At 41.6% G+C, this 22,339-nt stretch overlaps 1 protein-coding gene and 1 pseudogene across 2 annotated transcripts; both read left to right on the top strand.

Moving 5' to 3' along the window:
* The first annotated feature begins 25 nt into the window (after positions 1–25).
* LOC145773955 (uncharacterized) lies at positions 26–5,523 on the top strand (annotated as a pseudogene). The gene is made up of 4 exons (XR_014289983.1): positions 26–221; positions 609–1,556; positions 2,695–2,837; positions 5,422–5,523. The product of XR_014289983.1 is annotated as an uncharacterized LOC145773955 (transcript).
* On the top strand, positions 5,014–20,759 carry LOC145773954 (uncharacterized). The gene is made up of 10 exons (XM_082585079.1): positions 5,014–5,088; positions 5,422–5,554; positions 7,563–7,679; positions 7,942–8,021; positions 8,455–8,566; positions 8,998–9,090; positions 15,539–15,618; positions 15,993–16,206; positions 17,487–17,736; positions 17,847–20,759. The coding sequence occupies exons 1-9, from the start codon at positions 5,014–5,016 to the stop codon at positions 17,573–17,575; spliced, it is 993 nt and encodes a 330-aa protein (XP_082441205.1). The 3' UTR covers positions 17,576–17,736; positions 17,847–20,759.
* The last annotated feature ends 1,580 nt before the right edge of the window (positions 20,760–22,339 follow it).

Genomic DNA, 22,339 nt, shown 5'->3' with positions numbered 1-22,339 from the left:
ATAGTATAGGCCTACTGTAACAATTATGCCACGAGTGTACAAACGGAAAGCTGGGTCGAGGGGGTATCAAACTGCATATACTCAAGTAGACCTAGAAAATGCTGTACGGCAGGTGCAGAATGGACAATTGACCATTCATGCTGCATCGAAGCAGTTCAAAATATCATATGGAACGGTTTGGAACAAGACACGTCCAACAGTGAAACATGCAGGAAAACCAGGTGGACAATCAGTGTTATTGGCTGCTGAAGAGACAGCACTCGTAAAAGTCATCAACCACCTAACTGATTGGAAATTTCCATTATCGTCTTCTGACATTCGTTACCTACCTTGTACAAGATTATGTTAATCGACAAGGTAAAACCATAAAAATCTTCCGGGAAAACCTGCCTGGTTGGGACTGGCTAAAAAAATTTAAAGAACGTCAACAATCTCAACATCTTTCTCAACGACTTGCTGACAATGTGAAGCCAAGCCGTGCTGAAATTAGTTCAACTATCGTGAAAGAATATTTCAAAAACATTTATGAGGAACTGAATGGGGTAGAGCCCCAGAACGTGTACAATTATGATGAAACCAATGTAACAGACAATCCAGGGGCTAAACAGTGCATTGTGAGGACTTCGAAGAGTGGAAAGACATCACACTCCAAGCAAGCCGTGAGCATGATGTTTTCTGCGGAAATGCAGTGGGAGAGTATCTCCCTCCGATGGTCGTGTATAAATCAAGGAATCTCTATGCTGGTTGGACGGAAGGTGGCCCTCCTGGTGCATTATACAATCACTCAGTTAGTGGTTGGTTTGATTCCACTACGTTTGAGGAGTGGTTCAAGTTGTTTCTGGACCATGTAAAGGAGAAGCCTTGGAAGAAAGTGCTTATTGGGGATAATTTGGCATCACATTTCAGTACACAGGTGATAGCTGATTGTGAAGAAAATGATATCAAGTTTATCAGTTTAGTACCCAATGCAACCCATCTACTTCAACCAATTGATGTTGCCGTATTTGGGCCAGTAAAGAAGATGTGGAGAAGGATACTGGAGGACTGGAGAAAGGAGAGCAGAGTGAGGGGCAGCATACCAAAGACCTTGTTTCCATCGCTTTTGAAACGACTGTGTAACCAGATGGAGGAGAAAAAGGAAAACCTTGCAGCTGGATTCAAGGCTTGCGGTCTAGTACCTCAGGATGAGCAGCAGGTGCTTAAGCGTCTCCCTGAAGCAAACAGCAATCCAACTGAGACAGTCCAAGAGGCCCTGGGAGAAGTTGTGGCAAACATGTTGAAGGAGCACCTGTCTTCAGCAACAACACGTCAAAAACGTGGCTCCAAAGTAGCAGCAGGGAAGGCTTATACCGTACGTCTGAAGACATAGCTGCACAGAAAGAAATGTCGAAGATGCCATCTGGAACAGGATCTGGAAGTACCAGTAGTCAGAGAGGCAAGAAACGCAAGGTCATTGAAGTACCATCGAGTTCTGAAGAAGAAGATGAAAGCGAAAGTGACAATGACGGTAGCTGTGATACTTTGCCACATCGAATTTTTAAGTTTTGGCTGACCAGGTTAGCAATTGAACCAAGCATATCAGCGTATGAGTACAATTTTATGTTGAATGCTTTTTAACGCATCATTATGTCCATAAATTGTTCAGTAATGTAAAATATTTTGTCTGTTAACCATTGTAAAGCCATTGTAAAGTAAATTACTTTAACTTCAACTTCACCTTTTCCATTCTCAGTGCGTCTTCTCTATCATTGTTATTGCCAATTCCCTTGGTTTCTGTCTTGTCTGATGACTTTTCAATGTTTCTTGACGGTGGCCCAATAGATAGATAAATTTACGCTGTTGGAAAGCAGCCTACTGGTTTTAGGCATTCACTGCATTCAGTTTAACCTCTAGGTGTCTTGTTGCGTGTTTTAATTCTGATTCTTGCTGCTTACTTTATTCATTTTATCAGTACGTTTTTGTGTTGTGCCATCGTTGCTGAACAGGTTGTGTTAACCTGTTTTAGCCACCTTGATAAAGTCAGTCGTGCTGACTGACGAAACGTCGGAAATACAAAAGCTAGTTATCATCTTTAACATCAGGAGGTAACCTAGTAAATAGTCACCAGAAGAACGCAAATTACTTTTATTATAAAATGCCTGGTGAACAGTCTCTCTCTGTTTTTACTACCATTGTAAAGCTGTTAGTATATGCAACTTTGTGCAGAAAAGTTACCCCTCTAATTTTTTCTCTTCGCGGCACGATATCCGGCCGTGTTATATCGTAGGCCACGGATGGTCTAAATGGCTAGCGTGGAGGCGTAATGATCAGCAAATCGCAATTACTCGTTTTTCTAGTGAGTGCTCAGCCTTGTACTGACAGCCAGTAAGCACATCCCTTTCATACATTAACAGATTTTATTGCTCCTCACAAAATGTTGAGCCTTAATCTTCCTATCTTGGCATTGGAGGTTGTAGTTTGGAAGGCTTCGTCAACATTGATCAGAATAAATTAAATTTAACATTTCTGCATTTGCAAACGCTGGACTTTACCAGGAAACAACTCCGGGATTGGCAGAAGTTCTGGGCTGTCGTAGGAGGGGCTAACTGTACTGCTTCTTAGTCTGTAACAAATTGTATTTTTACAGCTTTTGCTATTAAAATTTCTAACTTACAGTATCTTTCTTACAAAAATACGCCTGCTTTTCACTTTCAGCACCAACCGATGTCAGTATAAGGCTTCTGTACGATCAGACTCAACGAGAAGTCTTCGTGGTTTGTGATATTGGCGACTGGGGATTTCCCTCAGGCAACACCACTTTTATTTACGTTGGTGACGAGGTCAATGAGGTGGGATTGGTGAGTGCTGCCAAATGAAATCATCAGTTTTCTGTGTTTGAAAGTTTGAAAAAATAAGATTTAAACTTTCAAAATTGAAAAGTATGTTTTTCTCTTTAAAATGTTTAGCGTCACAGACATTTTGTTACGTCATACTTTGCCAATAGTAACAATTGTCTTGTGACGTTCAACTTGTGCTTTTAAGTTTTAAGTCACTTTTGAAACGTATTTTCTCTTTCAAATCACTTCAGTTTTATTTTTGGTGCTGGCGCAAACATGCACAGAACGACAAAGTAAACGCACAAACTTGATAACAACCAAAGGAAAATATCGCAAAAGTTAAAGGTTTAAAATATACATCGACAGTGTTGTTATAAACCAGGGGTGACGAACCTTTTTGCGGTCGCGGGCCACTTTGTCAATTACACATGAGTTATCGGGCCACACAACTTTTTAATCGTAACCTACTATGAAATCTTTTAGAAGCGACTCAAGATATTATTTATGAAAAGTAACAAACGGCAAATGAAAGTAATAAAACCCACACAGTTGAAATTATTTTACGCAGAATCGAAACATACAGCAGTAAAAATAAAAACAAATCAACTTGAGCAAAAAGGATAGAGCAACAGTATTTGCACTGAAGACAGTTTAATTTTCTAAGTTTAATTTTCCAGTTTAAGCGTTTGCTTTCATATGAGTATGATTTCTGCTTTTTTTGGCTCTATCCTTTTTTCTCAAGTTGACTAAATGTTTCAACCATTATACTTCGAAACAACAAATCAGTTAATGAAATTTCTTTTTCAAACAACAAACAAAAGCCCATGCGAATCATACGGCATCCAGGCCGGATAGCGACTGTCAAAACAGCGACTGTCATAATGGCGACTTCATAATAGCGACGTAATGAAGTGAGCGACTGTCAAAACAGCGACTGTCATAATGGCGACTGCATTAAAACAGCGACCGTTATGATAGCGACTTAACACTTTAAACCGAACCAAACCGAACCCAGCTACTACAAGGCAGAGACCTGACTCAGCGAATGAAAAGATACGTGACAATGAACACACGAATCACTGTTGTACAGCAAAATCGAGGCCAGTATGATCTGCGGCAGTTCCTTCGAGCCCTTGCTCACAATTTAGAAATAAACGTGGCTTGATTTTTATTGCAAGACTTTTGGTTGTTTTAAAGTCCCTTTTGGTTTCAATCTTTTTCTAGACCCTGAATTTTATTGCAAGGCTTGACGACTTTCTGTTGTTTGGCTTGACTAGCCTATTTCTTTTTAAATCATGTGACTTCTATGGATAGTCCAAATAAAATGTTGTTTTAAAGTCCCTTTTGGTTTCAATCTTTCACTACGCAGTGTTTGCCTATTTGTGCGTGCATACGTGTGTAGAGAGGTGTGGGGGATGGAAGGTATGTGTGGAGGGGGTGAAAGAGTGCGTGTGCGCGTAAGCCTTGGATTTAATAAAAGAAGTGAGGTCGCTGTTGTGGCAGTCGCTGTTTTTGATGAATCGCTGTCGTGTAGTCGCTCTATTGACAGTCGCTGTTTTAAATGAATCGCTGTCGTGTAGTCGCTCTATTGACAGTCGCTGTTTTAAATGAATCGCTGTCGTGTAGTCGCTCTATTGACAGTCGCTGTTCTGACAGTCGCTATTTGGAACCCGAGCCGAATCATACAGCTGAATCTATCTAATGCAGCATTGAAGCATAAAATATTAAAAAATAACTTTGGAGCATTGAATTATTTTGCTTAGTGGGATTTTTGGAAAGTTATTTGCTTGACTAAGCGTTCAATATTAGGTCGAACAGACGATGTGGCAACTCTCAACTGCACACAAAGATTTTCATCTGTCAGCCTCGACCTGAAACGACCTGTAGCAAAGGAAAGGTGTACCGGTGAAGGCATAAAACAGCTTTGAAATATCTTTTGTCTTTAATGCATGAGCGATTGTCAAATTGTTTTGCGGGCCGCACAAAATTCTTTGACGGGCCGCAAGTTCGTCACCTCTGTAATATAAACACCAACTTAAAATTGCACAACTACCAAACCTATAGAAGAGAGATGGAAAAAAAAAACTTTTTTTTGAAAACAGTCCTATACATTTACTATTAACACTTGCAAGTGCAACAACCACAAGGACTCTTTGGATGTTTCTGCTGAAATCAACAAGCAAAAACTTTTTATTTCATGATAAAAACAGCAGGTTCACCTCACTATGAATTCTCCCACACCATCAATCTAGTCAACAGTAGGGGGAGTGGGGTATTACTTTCAACTTTAGCCCTGATTTGAGTATACAGCAGGAGATTATGAGACCTGTGATATAATTTCTTTTTGTTGTTATTCAACAAAGACAATTTTATACCATCTGCTCGGGCAACTTGCACCAGTAAAAATAAAAATGCTTAAAAGTAATTTTTAGAGTAGGTAGGGAGTTTTTTGAATGGAAGTTTCGAAAAATTATACCAGAGGTTTTGGAATTTCCTGCTGTGTGCAAAACAAGGTCTAAAGTTGAATTTGAAAATTTTTGCCAAATAAGCCTCCCCTCCCCATTAACAACCACCATTGTTGCTTAACATTTGAGTGCTCTCTCAGATCCCGCCGTTTGCGCTGAGGGCCATCGAGCCTCGTCATGATGGGAAGTATCTCTACTGCCAACCAGCGACGCCCTTCACAAGAATCTTCAACGACACTGGAAGGTCCCGGATGATTCCTCTCGTTTCAACAGGTGAGTACCTTGCAGATTTTTTTTGTTTTTTGATTATTAATGTTGATGCGAGGTTATATAACGTTGATACTGCGTTGATGCTGCGCTGTCAAGTTGTGACGTGGCATATCTGAGCGGCCTGGTGATATTCCTGTCTCGGTTGAGTTCCCACCGATCTTTCAACTCAAGGGTGCTCACTCTTGGTGTTATCAGAACCCTTCCAAATGAAAAGAACCCTTCCAAGTTGAAAAACACACCAGACTAGCAGTGACACCAGATTACCAGTGACACCAGATTACCAGTGACACCATATCAGCAGTGATACCAGATTACCAGTGACACCAGATTACCAGTGACACCAGATCAGCAGTGACACCAGACTAGCAGTGACACCAGATCAGCAGTGACACCAGATTAGCAGTGACACCAGACTAGCAGTGACACCAGACTAGCAGTGACACCAGACTAGCAGTGACACCAGATCAACAGTGACACCAAACTAGCAGTGACACCAGATCAGCAGTGACACCAGATCAGCCTACCATTGATGGGCCTACCTTTTTGTAAATTTTTATGCGAATATATATTTTAACATAGTTTTTCCAACCCCTTGATTATTGTTTTCAGTTATACGATGGATCAGTTCAGTTCAATTGTTTTCTATTTTTGACCATCACAGCGAAAACAATACACGTCATCATAGCAAAGGTCTAGAAAAAGATAGAAGCGAGCAAGCGACCAAACGTAAACATTATATCGTGCTTGAGACCGAAATACGTAATTAAGTTAAAAGAAAATTGGCACGTCGCATCATCTTCAGAAAAACTTACGATAAAAATAAATAAAAATAACAACGTGTATCCAGGTTATAGCTTTATCAGCCAGTGATATCTAGAGAAGGGGATACGAAGGCTTTTATTACGTCTGACAATAGAAGGGCTTCTATTTATCTTAAATAATCTCTGTTTATGGTAAAATAACAATTGGCACCAGCAGTAATTTAATAAACTTTGTTATGACAACCTGCATTACACTATTACCACCAGGTATGGATATTCAATGAATGCTCATAATTACTTGTTAATTCAACTACCCGTATACTTGCTTTACACCTAGCCAACTGCAAAGGTTTTTTTAAAAAAACAGCTAACTGGTAACCTTTCAACTGTCTTTTCAAACAAGTATTCTTTAAATATGTTCTACATAACACTTGCTGACTGTCTTGTGTAGCTGAGTGTACCAGCTGCACTACAAAACTTTCTGCAATTTTAAAAAGAACCGCATGTTTAACGCGGTACCAACTACCGCCCTTCTAGTGTCATGAGAATCAGCAATCGCTCTGAGCCTTCGTATCCCCTTCTTTAGATATCCCTGTTATCAGCCTATATAGCTTTGGGCTGAATTTTCAAGATTTGTATGGACAGTTGCTATGAAGATCGGGCATGGTGCGTTATCAAGAGTGCTGATGGTCGTGAGGGGAACACGTCTTAATGCGTGTAGCTAATAGCAAAGAAGAGCAAGGCAGGCAAAGAAAACCACACAAAGAAATCCCACCACGGGCAAAGCCATTTCAAGCTCAACGCACCAGGCATTGCACGACTCACAAAATAGTTACAACTTGATGGCACGAAACAATGACAAAAACAAATAAAACAAACAAGCAAAAACAACATCATCTTCTTGCGAAATTTCAATTTTACGTAGGGAAGTTATCGTGCTTTGACGTGAAGTTGCGTCGATTGAGCAATACGTTTAAGATGTAGTAGCCTAACAACATGTCACAGAAATGTTGGGTGATGTTTTACGCGTTAGACCAAAACAGAAAAGTAATCCAATTGGGCAGATTATGTTGAAAATGTAGTTGCTTGACTTTTAACAATCGATCTTCCGCTTTTCACTTTGTTGTTCTTGCTATTTACATCAATTGCTCCTCCTGTTTTGTTCTAAGTTGCAATCTAAAATTGCTTTGTGTGGAGCACCATTTTGTATTAAAGAATCAACAATAACTTATGTATTCCTTCCATTCCAGTGGCGCCATTCCAAGAAAGTCCGTCATCTTGCGTCTGGTACGTTAACCAAACTGGAATCTGTGACGTCATATTTCGCTCTAAGCCGGAAGCGGAATTCAACGACTTAATCAAAAACGGTATGTGACGTCATAAAACGAGGCGGCGTTCAAAACAATGTTGTACATCCATGGTCGCATTTGGTGGCGACGCGTTCGTTGTGGTCACGGTCAGTCGTCATCGGCGGTTTGACTACAGTTGGGAATGTTGTCGATTGAGTTGTGATTGTGACGTGGTCAATGTTGAACCCCTCAGCTGTTAAACTTCAAAAATTATTTTCAGACAAATTTGTTAACGAGATCCTTGACTTCTTTCTGACGTCATCCATGCCTTTCGTTGCAGGTACTAAGGCGTCCAACGATGAATCCAACGTCATACTGATCAATGGGACGACGCATCGATATCGTTTCCATAGTGACAAGGTGAGGGGCTTGATAATCTATGATGAAACTAGGCTTGACCTCTGGGACCAAGGATCTACCAATGGACCGCCTTAAGTTGTCTATGCACGGGGCGTTGAGGAGGCGAGTATATGACTAAAGGTCAGTTAGAAGCAGGTGACAGCTCGAAAAAAGTTTGAAGACCTTCAAAAGTGGAATGAATTGTCACTGCAACACACAAAGATAACATGAACACGAATACTGCTCTTACCATCCGCTTCTCGCGCGTAGGTGCAAGTAAGGTCGGGACGCCATACAGTGTTTTGGCCCAAAGCAATCCTTGATGTCTTGGGTCAACAATGTGGCTTGACGTCTTGCCACGCGGTGGATCTTCACTGTCGGGCGAGGTAGAAGCGAATTCATCTGGCGTGAAATCTCTAGAGACGCGTTGATAATAATACATCTCGATGTTTAGGTGACCGAGGACGATGCAGGGGAGTACCGACTCATTGTTAACTACGCCCCACTCCCAGGCCTCATGTATGCCCTTTTCTTCCGCGTCATAGTTCGTCAGCTGCCACCGCCAGGTAGGTTACATTCTGTGCCAGAAAAATTACAAAGAACCATAAAGAAGTCGCAACAACAAAAGTGGCCAAACACTTTTGACCGATCCAGCAACAATTAAAAAATAAGGCTGGTAAACTATTTGATGTGTTGAACAACAAAGCAACTAATGATAAGAGACAGTCAACCGCTTCAAGTGGACAGTTTGCTGGGTTGGTTCACAAAACAGAAAAGTTTTATTTGACTGATCCATGCTAGTTGCCATCAATCGATCTAATCAGGGACGTCCACACTACACTAGATACGATGGGAACATAAAATATCCCGCACAGATGATTGTTGCTTGAAATGACGAATCATCTACGTAAAATCAATCATGCGTGAATGCCTTCTGATAGGTTGAAAATAAGCTTTATGACGTAATCACAGTTTGACTGACTTCCTTGTCTTATAGTGTTCTGCACCTTGTTTCTTGGAGAAAACAAGTATTGTGACCTCACCATACCTTTCGAAGCAGGAACGAAGTTGATTTCAGTGACACGGAATGGTAAGCTGCCTACGTCATAGGGATGGGCTGTGTCATACTGTAATTACTGTTCGAGAAAAAAAGTAAAAATAACACAGTTGAAATTGCTTTCTTGCGCCACCAGCCGACGTAGCGATTGAGATTGTCATCAGTGAGTTCTGTTCAATCAGTGCTTGGACAACTATATTGTATTAAGTTGTTGAAATTACGTTAGATTACAATAAAATTACCAAGTCTGGGATCATTCCATGAAACCAAATTACACAGAATCATTTTGAAAGAACTTTTTAATTTGAAAGCTTTATTTTCTCTTCAGAGTTTTTGAGAATTGGTCATGCGTGATTATTTCAATATCGTTGGCCACTCAGGGTCAGTAGAAACAAACAATTGAGGGGCAACCTCCAAGAGTTTCAAACAAGCAAAAATTCTAAGAAATATAAGCAATCTGAAAGTTAAGGTTCAAAACAGTAGATAGTTTGGTCAAAAAAAAAAAAAAAGTTTGGTCTAAGGAGCTTGTCCGACAGAATCTTACTGTGATCACTTTTTGTGATTTGCGACCCGATGGTATTTTTTGTGTAATAAATTTATTTTTGACGAAATTTGGAATAGTCTTTGGCTTGCAACTTATCGCCTTTGAATGAAACTTCAAAACTTGGTGTGAGATGTTTCCACCCTTTCCTTCAGTATTCAAAACACATTTTTCTCATACCTACGGCCGTTGAGAGGACAATGTAGGCCCGGTACCAATTATATTTTCGGGCCCAAAATCAAGACATTTCTATAAAACTAGCGATGTTTTTTCAAGTTATCGGGCCCCTTGGAAATGCTAAGGGTCTAAAATCATCCTGGGTGGGATCCAAAGTGCCCCTTAGACCCCCTGGAAACGCTACTGTTTCTTTCCTTCCCTTTGACCCCTCTGGAACGCTACTGTTTGTATCCCTCCCTTAGACCCCCCTGGAAACGCTACTGTTTTTATCCTTTCCTTAGACCCCTCTGAAAACGCTACTGTTTGCATCCTCCCCTTAGACCCCCTGGAAACGCTACTGTTTGTATTCTTCCCTTAGACCCCCTTGGAAACGCTACTGTTTGTATCCCTCCCTTAGACCCCCCTGGAAACGCTACTGTTTGTATCCCTTCCTTTAGACCCCCCTGGAAACGCCACTGTTTGTATCCTTCCCTTAGACCCCCCTGGAAACGCTACTGTTTGTATCCCTCCCTTAGACCACCCTGGAAACGCTACTGTTTGTATCCCTCCCTTAGACCCCCCTGGAAACGCTACTGTTTGTATCCCTCCCTTTGACCCCTTTGGAAACGCTACTGTTTGTATCCTTGCCTTTGACCCCTTTGGAAACGCTACTGTTTGTATCCTTCCTTTAGACTCCTGGAAACGCTACTGTTTGTATCCCTCCCTTAGACCCCCCTGGAAACGCTAATGTTTGTATCCCTACCTTGGACCCCCCTGGAAACGCTACTGTTTGTATCCTTCCCTTTGACCCCTCTGAAAACGCTACTGTTTGTATCCCTCCCTTAGACCCCCCTGGAAACGCTACTGTTTGTATCCTTCCCTTAGACCCCCCTGGAAACGCTACTGTTTGTATCCCTCCCTTAGACCCCCCTGGAAACGCTACTGTTTGTATCCCTCCCTTAGACCCCCTGGAAACGCTACTGTTTGTATCCTTCTCTTAGACCCCCTGGAAACGCTACTGTTTGTATCCTTCCCTTAGACCCCCCTGGAAACGCTACTGTTTGTATCCTTCCTTTAGACTCCCCTGGAAACGCTACTGTTTGTATCCTTCTCTTAGACCCCCTGGAAACGCTACTGTTTGTATCCTTCCCTTAGACCCCCCTGGAAACGCTACTGTTTGTATCCTTCCCTTAGACCCCCCTGGAAACGCTACTGTTTGTATCCTTCTCTTAGACCCCCCTGGAAACGCTACTGTTTGTATCCTTCCCTTAGACCCCCCTGGAAACGCTACTGTTTGTATCCCTACCTTGGACCCCCTGGAGAAGCAACTGTTTGTATCCTTCTCTTAGACCCCCTGGAAACGCTACTGTTTGTATCCCTCCCTTAGACCCCCCTGGAAACGCTACTGTTTGTATCCTTCCCTTAGACCCCCCTGGAAACGCTACTGTTTGTATCCCTCCCTTAGACCCCCCTGGAAACGCTACTGTTTGTATCCCTCCCTTAGACCCCCTGGAAACGCTACTGTTTGTATCCTTCTCTTAGACCCCCTGGAAACGCTACTGTTTGTATCCTTCCCTTAGACCCCCCTGGAAACGCTACTGTTTGTATCCTTCCTTTAGACTCCCCTGGAAACGCTACTGTTTGTATCCTTCTCTTAGACCCCCTGGAAACGCTACTGTTTGTATCCTTCCCTTAGACCCCCCTGGAAACGCTACTGTTTGTATCCTTCCCTTAGACCCCCCTGGAAACGCTACTGTTTGTATCCTTCTCTTAGACCCCCCTGGAAACGCTACTGTTTGTATCCTTCCCTTAGACCCCCCTGGAAACGCTACTGTTTGTATCCCTACCTTGGACCCCTGGAGAAGCAACTGTTTGTATCCTTCTCTTAGACCCCCTGGAAACGCTACTGTTTGTATCCTTCTCTTAGACCCCCTGGAAACGCTACTGTTTGTATCCTTCCCTTAGACCCCCCTGGAAACGCTACTGTTTGTATCCTTCCCTTAGACCCCCCTGGAAACGCTACTGTTTGTATCCTTCTCTTAGACCCCCTGGAAACGCTACTGTTTGTATCCTTCCCTTAGACCCCCCTGGAAACGCTACTGTTTGTATCCTTCCTTTAGACTCCCCTGGAAACGCTACTGTTTGTATCCTTCTCTTAGACCCCCTGGAAACGCTACTGTTTGTATCCCTACCTTGGACCCCCTGGAGAAGCAACTGTTTGTATCCTTCCTTTAGACTCCCCTGGAAACGCTACTGTTTGTATCCTTCTCTTAGACCCCCTGGAAACGCTACTGTTTGTATCCTTCCCTTAGACCCCCCTGGAAACGCTACTGTTTGTATCCTTCCCTTAGACCCCCCTGGAAACGCTACTGTTTGTATCCTTCTCTTAGACCCCCCTGGAAACGCTACTGTTTGTATCCTTCCCTTTGACCCCTCTGGAAACGCTACTGTTTGTATCCTTCCCTTAGACCCCCCTGGAAACGCTACTGTTTGTATCCTTCTCTTAGACCCCCTGGAAACGCTACTGTTTGTATCCTTCCCTTAGACTCCTCTGGAAACGCTACTGTTTGTATCCCTCCCTAAGACCCCCTGGAAACGCTACTGTTTGTATCCCTACCTTAGACCCCCCTGGAAACGGTACTGTTTGTATCCCTCCCTTACACCTCCCTGGAAACGCTACTGTTTGTATCCTTCCCTTAGACCCCCCTGGAAACGCTACTATTTGTATCCCTCCCTTAGACCCCCTGGAAACGCTACTGTTTGTATCCTTCCCTTAGACCTCCCCTGGAAACGCTACTGTTTGCATCCCTCTCTTAGACCCCCCTGGAAACGCTACTGTTTGTATCCCTACCTTGTACCCCCCTGGAAACGCTACTGTTTGTATCTTTCCCTTAGACTCCCCTGGAAACGCTACTGTTTGTATCCTTCCCTTAGACCCCCTGGAAACGCTACTGTTTGTATCCTTGTCTTAGACCCCCCTGGAAACGCTACTGTTTATATCCTTCCCTTAGACTCCCCTGGAAACGCTACTGTTTGTATCTTTCCCTTAGACCCCTTGGAAACGCTACTGTTTGTATCCTTCTCTTAGACCCCCCTGGAAACGGTACTGTTTGTATCCCTCTCTTAGACCCCCCTGGAAACGCTACTGTTTGTATCCTTCCCTTTGACCCCCCTGGAAACGCTACTATTTGTATCCTTCCCTTAGACCTCCCATGGAAACGCTACTGTTTGCATCCCTCTCTTAGACCCCCCTGGAAACGCTACTGTTTGTATCGCTACCTTGTACCCCCCTGGAAACGCTACTGTTTGTATCTTTCCCTTAGCCCCCTGGAAACGCTACTGTTTGTATCTTTCCCTTAGACTCCCCTGGAAACGCTACTGTTTGTATCCTTCCCTTAGACCCCCTGGAAACGCTACTGTTTGTATCCTTCTCTTAGACCCCCCTGGAAACGCTACTGTTTGTATCCTTCCCTTAGACCCCCTGGAAACGCTACTGTTTGTATCCTTCTCTTAGACCCCCCTGGAAACGCTACTGTTTATATCCTTCCCTTAGACTCCCCTGGAAACGCTACTGTTTGTATCCTTCCCTTAGACTCCCTGGAAACGCTACTGTTTGTATTCTTCCCTTAGACCTCCCTGGAAACGCTACTGTTTATATTCTTCCCTTAGACTCCCCTGGAAACGCTACTGTTTGTATCCTTCCCTTTGACCCCTCTGGAAACGCTACTGTTTGTATCCTTCCCTTTGACCCCTCTGGAAACGCTACTGTTTGTATTCTTCCCTTAGACCTCCCTGGAAACGCTACTGTTTATATTCTTCCCTTAGACTCCCCTGGAAACGCTACTGTTTGTATCCTTCTCTTAGACCCCCCTGGAAACGCTACTGTTTGTATCCTTCTCTTAGACCTCCCTGGAAACGCTACTGTTTGTATCCTTCCCTTTGACCCCTCTGGAAACGCTACTGTTTGTATCCTTCTCTTAGACCCCCCTGGAAACGCTACTGTTTGTATCCTTCTCTTAGACCCCCCTGGAAACGCTACTGTTTGTATCCTTCTCTTAGACCTCCCTGGAAACGCTACTGTTTGTATCCTTCTCTTAGACCCCCCTGGAAACGCTACTGTTTGTATCCCTCCCTTTGACCCCTCTGGAAACGCTACTGTTTGTATCTTTCTCTTAGACCTCCCTGGAAACGCTACTGTTTGTATCCTTCTCTTAGACCTCCCTGGAAACGCTACTGTTTGTATCCTTCCCTTTGACCCCTCTGGAAACGCTACTGTTTGTATCCTTCTCTTAGACCCCCCTGGAAACGCTACTGTTTGTATCCCTCCCTTTGACCCCCTGGAAACGCTACTGTTTGTATCCTTCCCTTAGACCCCCCTGGAAACGCTACTGTTTGTATTCTTCCCTTAGACCTCCCTGGAAACGCTACTGTTTATATTCTTCCCTTAGACCTCCCTGGAAACGCTACTGTTTGTATCCCTCCCTTTGACCCCCTGGAAACGCTACTGTTTGTATCCTTCCCTTAGACCCCCCTGGAAACGCTACTGTTTGTATCCTTCCCTTAGACCCCCCTGGAAACGCTACTGTTTGTATTCTTCCCTTAGACCTCCCTGGAAACGCTACTGTTTATATTCTTCCCTTAGACTCCCCTGGAAACGCTACTGTTTGTATCCTTCCCTTAGACTCCCCTGGAAACGCTACTGTTTGTATCCTTCCCTTAGACTCCCCTGGAAACGCTACTGTTTGTATCCTTCCCTTTGACCTCTCTGGAAACGCTACTGTTTGTATTCTTCCCTTAGACTCGCCTGGAAACGCTACTGTTTGTATCCCTCCCTTTGACCCCCCTGGAAACGCTACTGTTTGTATCCCTCCCTTTGACCCCCCTGGAAACGCTACTGTTTGTATCCTTCCCTTTGACCCCTCTGGATACGCTACTGTTTGTATCCTTCCCTTAGACCTCCCCTGGAAACGCTACTGTTTGTATCCCTCCCTTTGACCCCCCTGGAAACGCTACTGTTTGTATCCCTCCCTTTGACCCCCCTGGAAACGCTACTGTTTGTATCCCTCCTTTTGACCCCCCTGGAAACGCTACTGTTTGTATCCTTCCCTTTGACCCCCCTGGAAACGCTATTGTTTGTATCCCTCCCTTTGACCCCCCTGTAAACGCTACTGTTTGTATCCCTCCCTTTGACCCCCCTGGAAACGCTATTGTTTGTATCCCTCCCTTTGACCCCCCTGTAAACGCTACTGTTTGTATCCCTCCCTTTGACCCCCCTGGAAACGCTACTGTTTGTATCCTTCCCTTAGACTCCCTGGAAACGCTACTGTTTGTATCTTTCTCTTAGACCTCCCTGGAAACGCTACTGTTTGTATCTTTCCCTTAGACCTCCCTGGAAACGCTACTGTTTGTATCTTTCCCTTAGACCCCCTGGAAATGCTACTGTTTGTATCCTTCTCTTAGACCCCCCTGGAAACGCTACTGTTGATATTCTTCCCTTAGACTCCCTTGGAAACGCTACTGTTTTTATCCTTTCCCTAGACCTCTCTGGAAACGCTACTGTTTGTATCCTTCCCTTAGACCCCTCTGGAAACGCTACTGTTTGTATCCTTCTCTTAGACCCCCCTGGAAACGCTACTGTTTATATTCTTCCCTTAGACCCCCCTGGAAACGCTACTGTTTGTATCCCTACTGACACTGAAATCTTTCAATGTAATTAACATGATTTCGATTGCTTCCTCTGGAACGCTGGCGGCCATTGCTAATGAAATCGTTACGTACACTCAGGAATCCCGCTCAATGGGAACACAGCAAGGCTTGTGGAACCTGGCGACAATTCCATGATTGTGAGGATTGGAAGCGACCAGGTACGTCACACCTACGTCATTCCGGCTTTGGTTGGCCTAAACTTGGAGTTTGTATTGTGATTGTGACAAACAAGTTAAAGCAACGATAGCGCTTATGACGTGTTAAACTTGACAATGACCCAGCAAAATGTAAACGATGAGTTTGAAAATATTTGATGAAAGTTTTGTATCGTTGTTTACGTAGTTGCAATTATTAAGGCACCGAGTCAAACTTCTGGTGATGTTCAAGTTGGCTGCATCTGTTCGATTTGCTTTCATGCTGCCCGAAGATGATGTTCTTGTAGAAAGTTGAACCGTCGCGTGTCGAGATGCCTGCGTCATCACTCATCACAGGCTTACCGCCAATAGGATCATTCACAAACTATGTTTCGCAGGTGATTGCATCCGACCAAGGCACTTACATCATCGTCTACAGCCAGCCTTCTCGCGTCAGTTATGGCGTAATAACGGCAACAACTTTCATCCTGGAGTACCCCTTCAACCCCGGTTTGGTGATCGGAGTCACGATAGTCGCCTTTCTGGGAGCAGTCATCTTCATTGCTTTCCTTGTCCATGTTTTGCAAACGCGAAAATTCAAAAGAAAAGAAGGTACATAAGGAAATAAGTTATTGAGTTAAATAAAATCAAGATGGCGGCACCTGCAGAAAAATTTAAAATGAAAAAGAAACAAAAAAGAATTACAGTATAAAAAAGCACAACACATATAAGCTACCACTCTATACAGGTCATAGCGATCTATATACAGGCCTTGACAACGCGCGAACTGGAGGCATGACTGAAGATCGATGTCAAAATCGATCTTCAGTCATGCCTCTAAATCTCAAATCTTTGCAAATCTCTTAATTAGATTAAAACAATGACAAATCTTTTCTTGTTACCAGTGTTGCCAGATATTTTTTGAATTTCCGACGCAAATGGCAAGATCTTGTCAATTACTTATATGATAATTCTCCAAGACTGTAGAGTCAGGTGAAAAATATACGATTCCAACTCCTCGGTCTATAAATGTTTGACTCCGATTCCGGACACGCCAAAATCCTTCCAACTCCAAGACTCCGACTCCACAGCCCTGGTAACAATAGCACAAAAGTAGCTCAAAAGCATACACAACATTCACACAGGCTATACTGTGTTTATTAACTACTGATCAAACAGTCAACTAATACTTGTGATTTCGGCTACCAACAGATCGACCTCCAGTCAAATTTGATGCTTGCACGTTGTCATGGCCTGTGGATATAAGTCGCCATGATAGGTTACGGGCTATTTAGCCTACATATCGGAAACGGATATTTTCAAGTTTTGTATAAACAAATACTTTCTATAAAAACCGTTTCCAAAAAGCAATTGTTTATGATGTAATTGTAAGCACTTGCTTTACACAGGATCGATAAACTACGGTGCAACTGGATTGACGAAATAACGATATTAGACCCCTATCAACCCCAATCCAGTTGTTGTTGCTTGAGTTATTTACCTATTTTTGTAAAAGAAGCTGAAAATTTAAATGAATTCAAAACATTTTGTTTTACTGCATTATGACTGAGAGTAGCCTACCGTACCATCGTCATGTACAGCGCCCAGGAGCATTGTTTGTACTGTAGATGTGGCCCCAAAGAAATGTTGTTATTGTTTTAATAATAGGAAAGTTATAAACAATAAATCTGCTCAATTCAGTTTGAATTTATTTCCAACCATCACAACGAAAAAAACAATATAGGCTACGCCAAACATAGCAGAGGTTTAGAAAAGTTTAGACGCCACACAATGCGGACGTTATTATAATGTATGATGTGCAACATTGTCTGTGTTTATTTATGCGGTTGAAGTCGAAGTTGGCCAACGACTAAAATATTTTATTTTTGCAGCAGAGATCCAGATGTTAGAGGCAACTCCAAAAAACGCTCGAACTCCTTCTCGAGCGACCTCACAACCGACTCAATATCGTACCAGCTAGCCCTGTCAACCATCCACTTTGCAATCAATTACACTTATTTGATGTCCTGCGCCACGTGGGTCCTGTATCGAGAGATGAAGTGGCTGAGACGAATTCCCAGTCGCGTTCCGAAGCAGAAAGTCGTTTCCCTGACACCTTATTCAATGGGTGCAGTTAGCAAGGTTTGGAATGATGACAAAGTAGCCTATAGGCCTATTGACAAACTCTTCTCATCAAATTACCTCGATTGAGATCATAAATGAAACTCTACAAAGTTTTTGTTTGACTTTAGTTTCATCTGCCGAGACTGGATCTATTGCAATGAAGGCTACCTGTCAACTCCGTATCTTCGCACTGTTTGTCAACTGTTATTCTCATTTTTAAATTGACAAATATAAATCTTGTTGTGTTTGTTTTCGAAAACTTGAGAAATTTCTGCATTTCACATTAGAACTTGGTGAAGTTATTTGAATGTTATCCCTGCATCAAACAATCAGCACAACAGTAAATATCCAAAGGACTTTTATTATATCAGGGTCAGGGTAAGAACATAGCTCCACATGTTCTGTTCGGTTGTTTCTATTTCTGAAAATCACAGCGAGAACACTACACGTCAACATAGCAATCCACCAGTCAGGTTCACACGCGATTAGGTTAAGTTTAGAGAAACCTCTGCTAATTTTTTAGAGCTTTATGTTGAAGTTTTCTAAACATGTTTATTTTCTTTTTTCGTGTGTATTAAATGTGTGTTATTTACATTTATTTGATATTTTATATGACAATATTATCATTACTGCAATGTGGCAATTGACTTGTATACCGTATGGTCGTCTCGTTGCCTTCCCGTCAGTACAGAATTTTGTACAACCTTTGCAGTGTAGCCTGTGTACTGTAGGTCTATAATGTGCATATTTTAAACATATGCAGTTCCTGTTTCTGGCAAATAATCTATTGTTTGATTGATTAATAGCAAGGGTCTAGACCAGGGATGGCCAAATAATTTTGGCCATGATCCACTACCGCCAAATCTGACAACTTAAAGATCCACAATGAGCTGAAGATGTGCACTTTTCCTTTTGTATCATACAAAAAACATGCAATTATTTGTGTACATCTAAAACAAGCGTGTGCTGTAATAAACAGGCCTGGTATTAGTGAGAAAAATGATGAGTGGGCTTTGATTTCACAATACTATCGAAACGTGGTTTCCTGCTACTTACAGCGATTCTTACAGGTTACCCTGATAAAAGCCTTGAAAATAGGTCTTTAGACTAAAAAAAAAAAAATTAAGCAAATTTTAAAATAAATAGGCTACTTTGAATTTTTTTTTCAGAGACAACTTGACAGATCTACAAAAAAAGTTGAAAAGATCCAGAACCGGATCGCGATCCGCCATTTGGCCATGCCTGGTCTAGACTCTAGAGCAGTGGTTCCCAACCAGGGTGCCGCGGCACCCTGGGGTGCCAATTGCAATGCTCAAGGGTGCCGCGAGATATTGCAATACTGCGGCCCATTCTTTATTTTAACTTTAACCCGTTAAGTGTGGAATTTATTTATTTATTTTAACTCTAATCCACGGTAAGCCTTTGTTTTCTCGCCCAGGAAAAACAGCGCGAAAGAGATTTTGACTCGTTGCTGTTTTTTCCATAAAAACGTTTGAAACGCATCATTATTGCCAGGTTTCATGATTTTATTTTGCTTTTCAAGGAGCACATAGTCAAATTGCAGTGATGGATTATCGGATTGTGTGACCCAGCACGATTATAAAATTGCACGATTGTTTGCGAACCATTATAAAATAGAAACTTTTCCATGAGGGATACCTGCGCATACAAACACGATACATAGCTAATCGAGAAAAGGCTAAGTTATATTAAATTGATTTGTTCTTTATAGCCTAGGGGAAGGTGGGGTAAAGTGGAATACCTAAGGGTTAATTCAGTACCGTTCACTGATTTTGCCAAAAAATTTAACTTTTTTTATTTGAGCGTTAACTCTAACATATTTCAACAATTTTTAAAGTGCACTATTGATGACAGCCAGCTTTTTTATATACATTTTTTTAATTTTAAAATTACCTCCAATAGTCCACTTTACCCCACATATGTGGGGTAAACTGGACCGTTGTAAGTTTTGAGCAAATTCCGTAATTTTTTTCCACACAATCAAATTATTTACAACTAGCATCATTAGCGAAAAAATTATGAAACTTCACAACTGCAGTTCATAAGTCCATTACGAACTAAACTTTGAAGAAAGAGTTCACAGATAAATTTGTCATCTTCTTCATTGCAACCAGCGCAGGCTTCATGCGCCCACCGCAAACATTTGGAACACTGGATCCACCCATCATTCTCTGAATTCAGCATCAGTGTTAGTTCCACTTTCATTGATAGTGTCTTGCTTCTGATGCGTTGGTGATCTGGAAGCTGGAAAGCTGATCTGGAAGCTGCTCTGCCATCACTGGTCCACTTTACCCCAGCTCTACATTACTACTAATTTAACTGTTGGCCAAATTTAGGCTAGTCAACAACAAGATTGAATCTACGTAATGCGTACGTGATATAGTGAGGCTCATTTTTATCATTCAAAAAAACTTCTACCTTATGTACATAAGATACAATTTAGGTTACCATACTACATATCTTTCAATAGATCAGATGGTGCAAAAACTAATTTCCGTGCTTTTTTTGGTCTTCTCAACCATGAAACCTTGAATAATGGCGTGTGTAGCTACTTATCGTCATGCTTCACTAAACTTAATGGTATCCGCACATTGGTGAAACTTTAATAGAAAAAAAAGGCAGGGTTCCACTTTGCCCCGTTGGTCCGCTTTACCCCACCTTCCCCCTACTTATGAATATATTTTGTGAATTGCTTTGCGATTACAATTGGGTCTCCAAATTAGTGGATTTTCCGTACAAACGAACATTAAAACTAAAAAACGAGAACGCCTGCTTGTAGTCGAGGAAGAAATGTGGGTGGCATTGTCGAATGTGCCCCCAGATATTAAGGAACTTTGTGCAAGAAGTCAAGCCCAAGTTTCACACTAACTTTTGAATAAATACATTTATTTACGCGCGTTATACTGTACAACTCATTCTGTGTTATTTCATACAGTTATTTGAAATACAGAAGTCTCATAAAATTGACCCAGTTTTGCCAGGGTGCCGCAAACTATTTATCTCTTTGATAGGGTGCCGCAAGGTCAAAAAGGTTGGGAACCACTGCTCTAGAGAAAGGCAGAAGCGACAAAACGCGAACGTTAAAACTTGTTTGATACCGATATAAGTAGGACCCATGATCATGATGGGAGCCATCTTCCACCCCCCTTTTTTTAATATAAAGTATTCTTTTTGCATTTTTTGAGGTCAATATATGTTTTATGCTTGGGTAACTTTCCCACAATCCTTTGGTCAAAATTGTACGGAAAAATGAAGGTGCAATGAGGATTTATAGGTTTTGTGTTAAAAAAGTAAATTTTTTTGACTGAATGTGTTTTAAAATAACTCATTTGTTATGCAAGAAATATTCATGAACTTTTTTGTAATGGTAGGTGATGTATTTAAGATGAGATTAAGCTGAAAGTCTTTCTGATAGCAATGTTAGTTTTTTTTTCTGCTGTTGTTTCATTTCTGAAACGTCAGATAGGGAGCCTTGAGTCACCTGTGTTGGGACCTGCAAGCCATGACAAGTGCCTATGATAGTAGATGTTAAAGTGTCATATGACAACATTTTTTGCTTTTCACACCTTTCCATTAGAATATATCACAATTCTGACTTTTGTTTCGTTTGCAACTATTGTAGTTATATTTTATTTATGCGTAACTTATAAAAATGTGGTTATCTTTTATTTAGGTTATTTAAGTATGAGTTTAAGTATGAGAATGGTTTGTTTATAAGCTGAATTAAGATGAAGGCTGTCTAAGTACCTGATGAAATTTCTATCTATCTAATTTATCTATCTGACTCCATTATCTAATTTGGCTATCTGACTCCATGAAATAGTTTCCACACAATTATTGTTATTCGAATTATAATTTTAAGTTATCAGAAGGTGTTCGTATAATATTGTAGGTCTATAACACAAATTGAATTTAAACATTACAGAATAGTGAAATTGCAAAACAGTAAAACATTATCGCGAATTATTACATTTTAAGTAAACAAACAATTTAATGTTTTCTGAGAGCTGAACTGGTCTAACTGGGCTCTGCTTGAGCTGGTCCAATTTAATAGAGCTAGAGCTCTCGTCAAAGGACGAACAAACCATTTTATAATCATCAGTTCCCTTTTTCTTATTGACTTCGGGAGCAGATTAAATAGAAAATTACAATTCTTTAGGAAATTACGCATGGTTTGAAATGGTTCATTTTAGTTAAAGAAAGGGAATTTATATGATGAAATAATGGATCACTACACTATTAATTATGCTATTTCACATGAAAATTCTGACAACGCATCCCAAGGAATCAGTTGAAAATTCTCCATCGCTTATTTCAAAATTTAAAGCTTGAAAGCTGGCTTGAAGATTGATTTGGCACATAAATAATACAACTATGTTTTAGAATTGTATTTTTGATATGGTGAAGTGATTTCTTTGCAAAAATACTACATTTTTTCGTAACGCAATTGTGACTTATCCCCACAGGTGGGGTGCGCTAAGACGCTTGGCGTGTGTTTATGTTTTTGAGCGTTAATTAAACATTTGCTGAAATAATAACTTGTGCTTTTGCTGTAGAGTAGGTAGCACTACAAGGCATTGCAAAACCAATTTTTAGAGAA

Source organism: Aplidium turbinatum, chromosome 7, assembly GCF_918807975.1.
Source record: "Aplidium turbinatum chromosome 7, kaAplTurb1.1, whole genome shotgun sequence".
Taxonomy (NCBI): domain Eukaryota; kingdom Metazoa; phylum Chordata; class Ascidiacea; order Aplousobranchia; family Polyclinidae; genus Aplidium; species Aplidium turbinatum.
This window is presented reverse-complemented; position numbering and strand designations above follow the sequence as displayed.

Coding starts and splice junctions, on each gene's coding strand:
- LOC145773954 (XM_082585079.1), top strand. CDS start 5,014: ATGATAAAAACAGCAGGTTCACCTCACTATGAATTCTCCCACACCATC. Junction 5,555..7,562: donor GATTCCTCTCGTTTCAACAG/GTGAGTACCTTG, acceptor CTTCCATTCCAG/TGGCGCCATTCCAAGAAAGT. Junction 8,567..8,997: donor TCGTCAGCTGCCACCGCCAG/GTAGGTTACATT, acceptor CTTGTCTTATAG/TGTTCTGCACCTTGTTTCTT.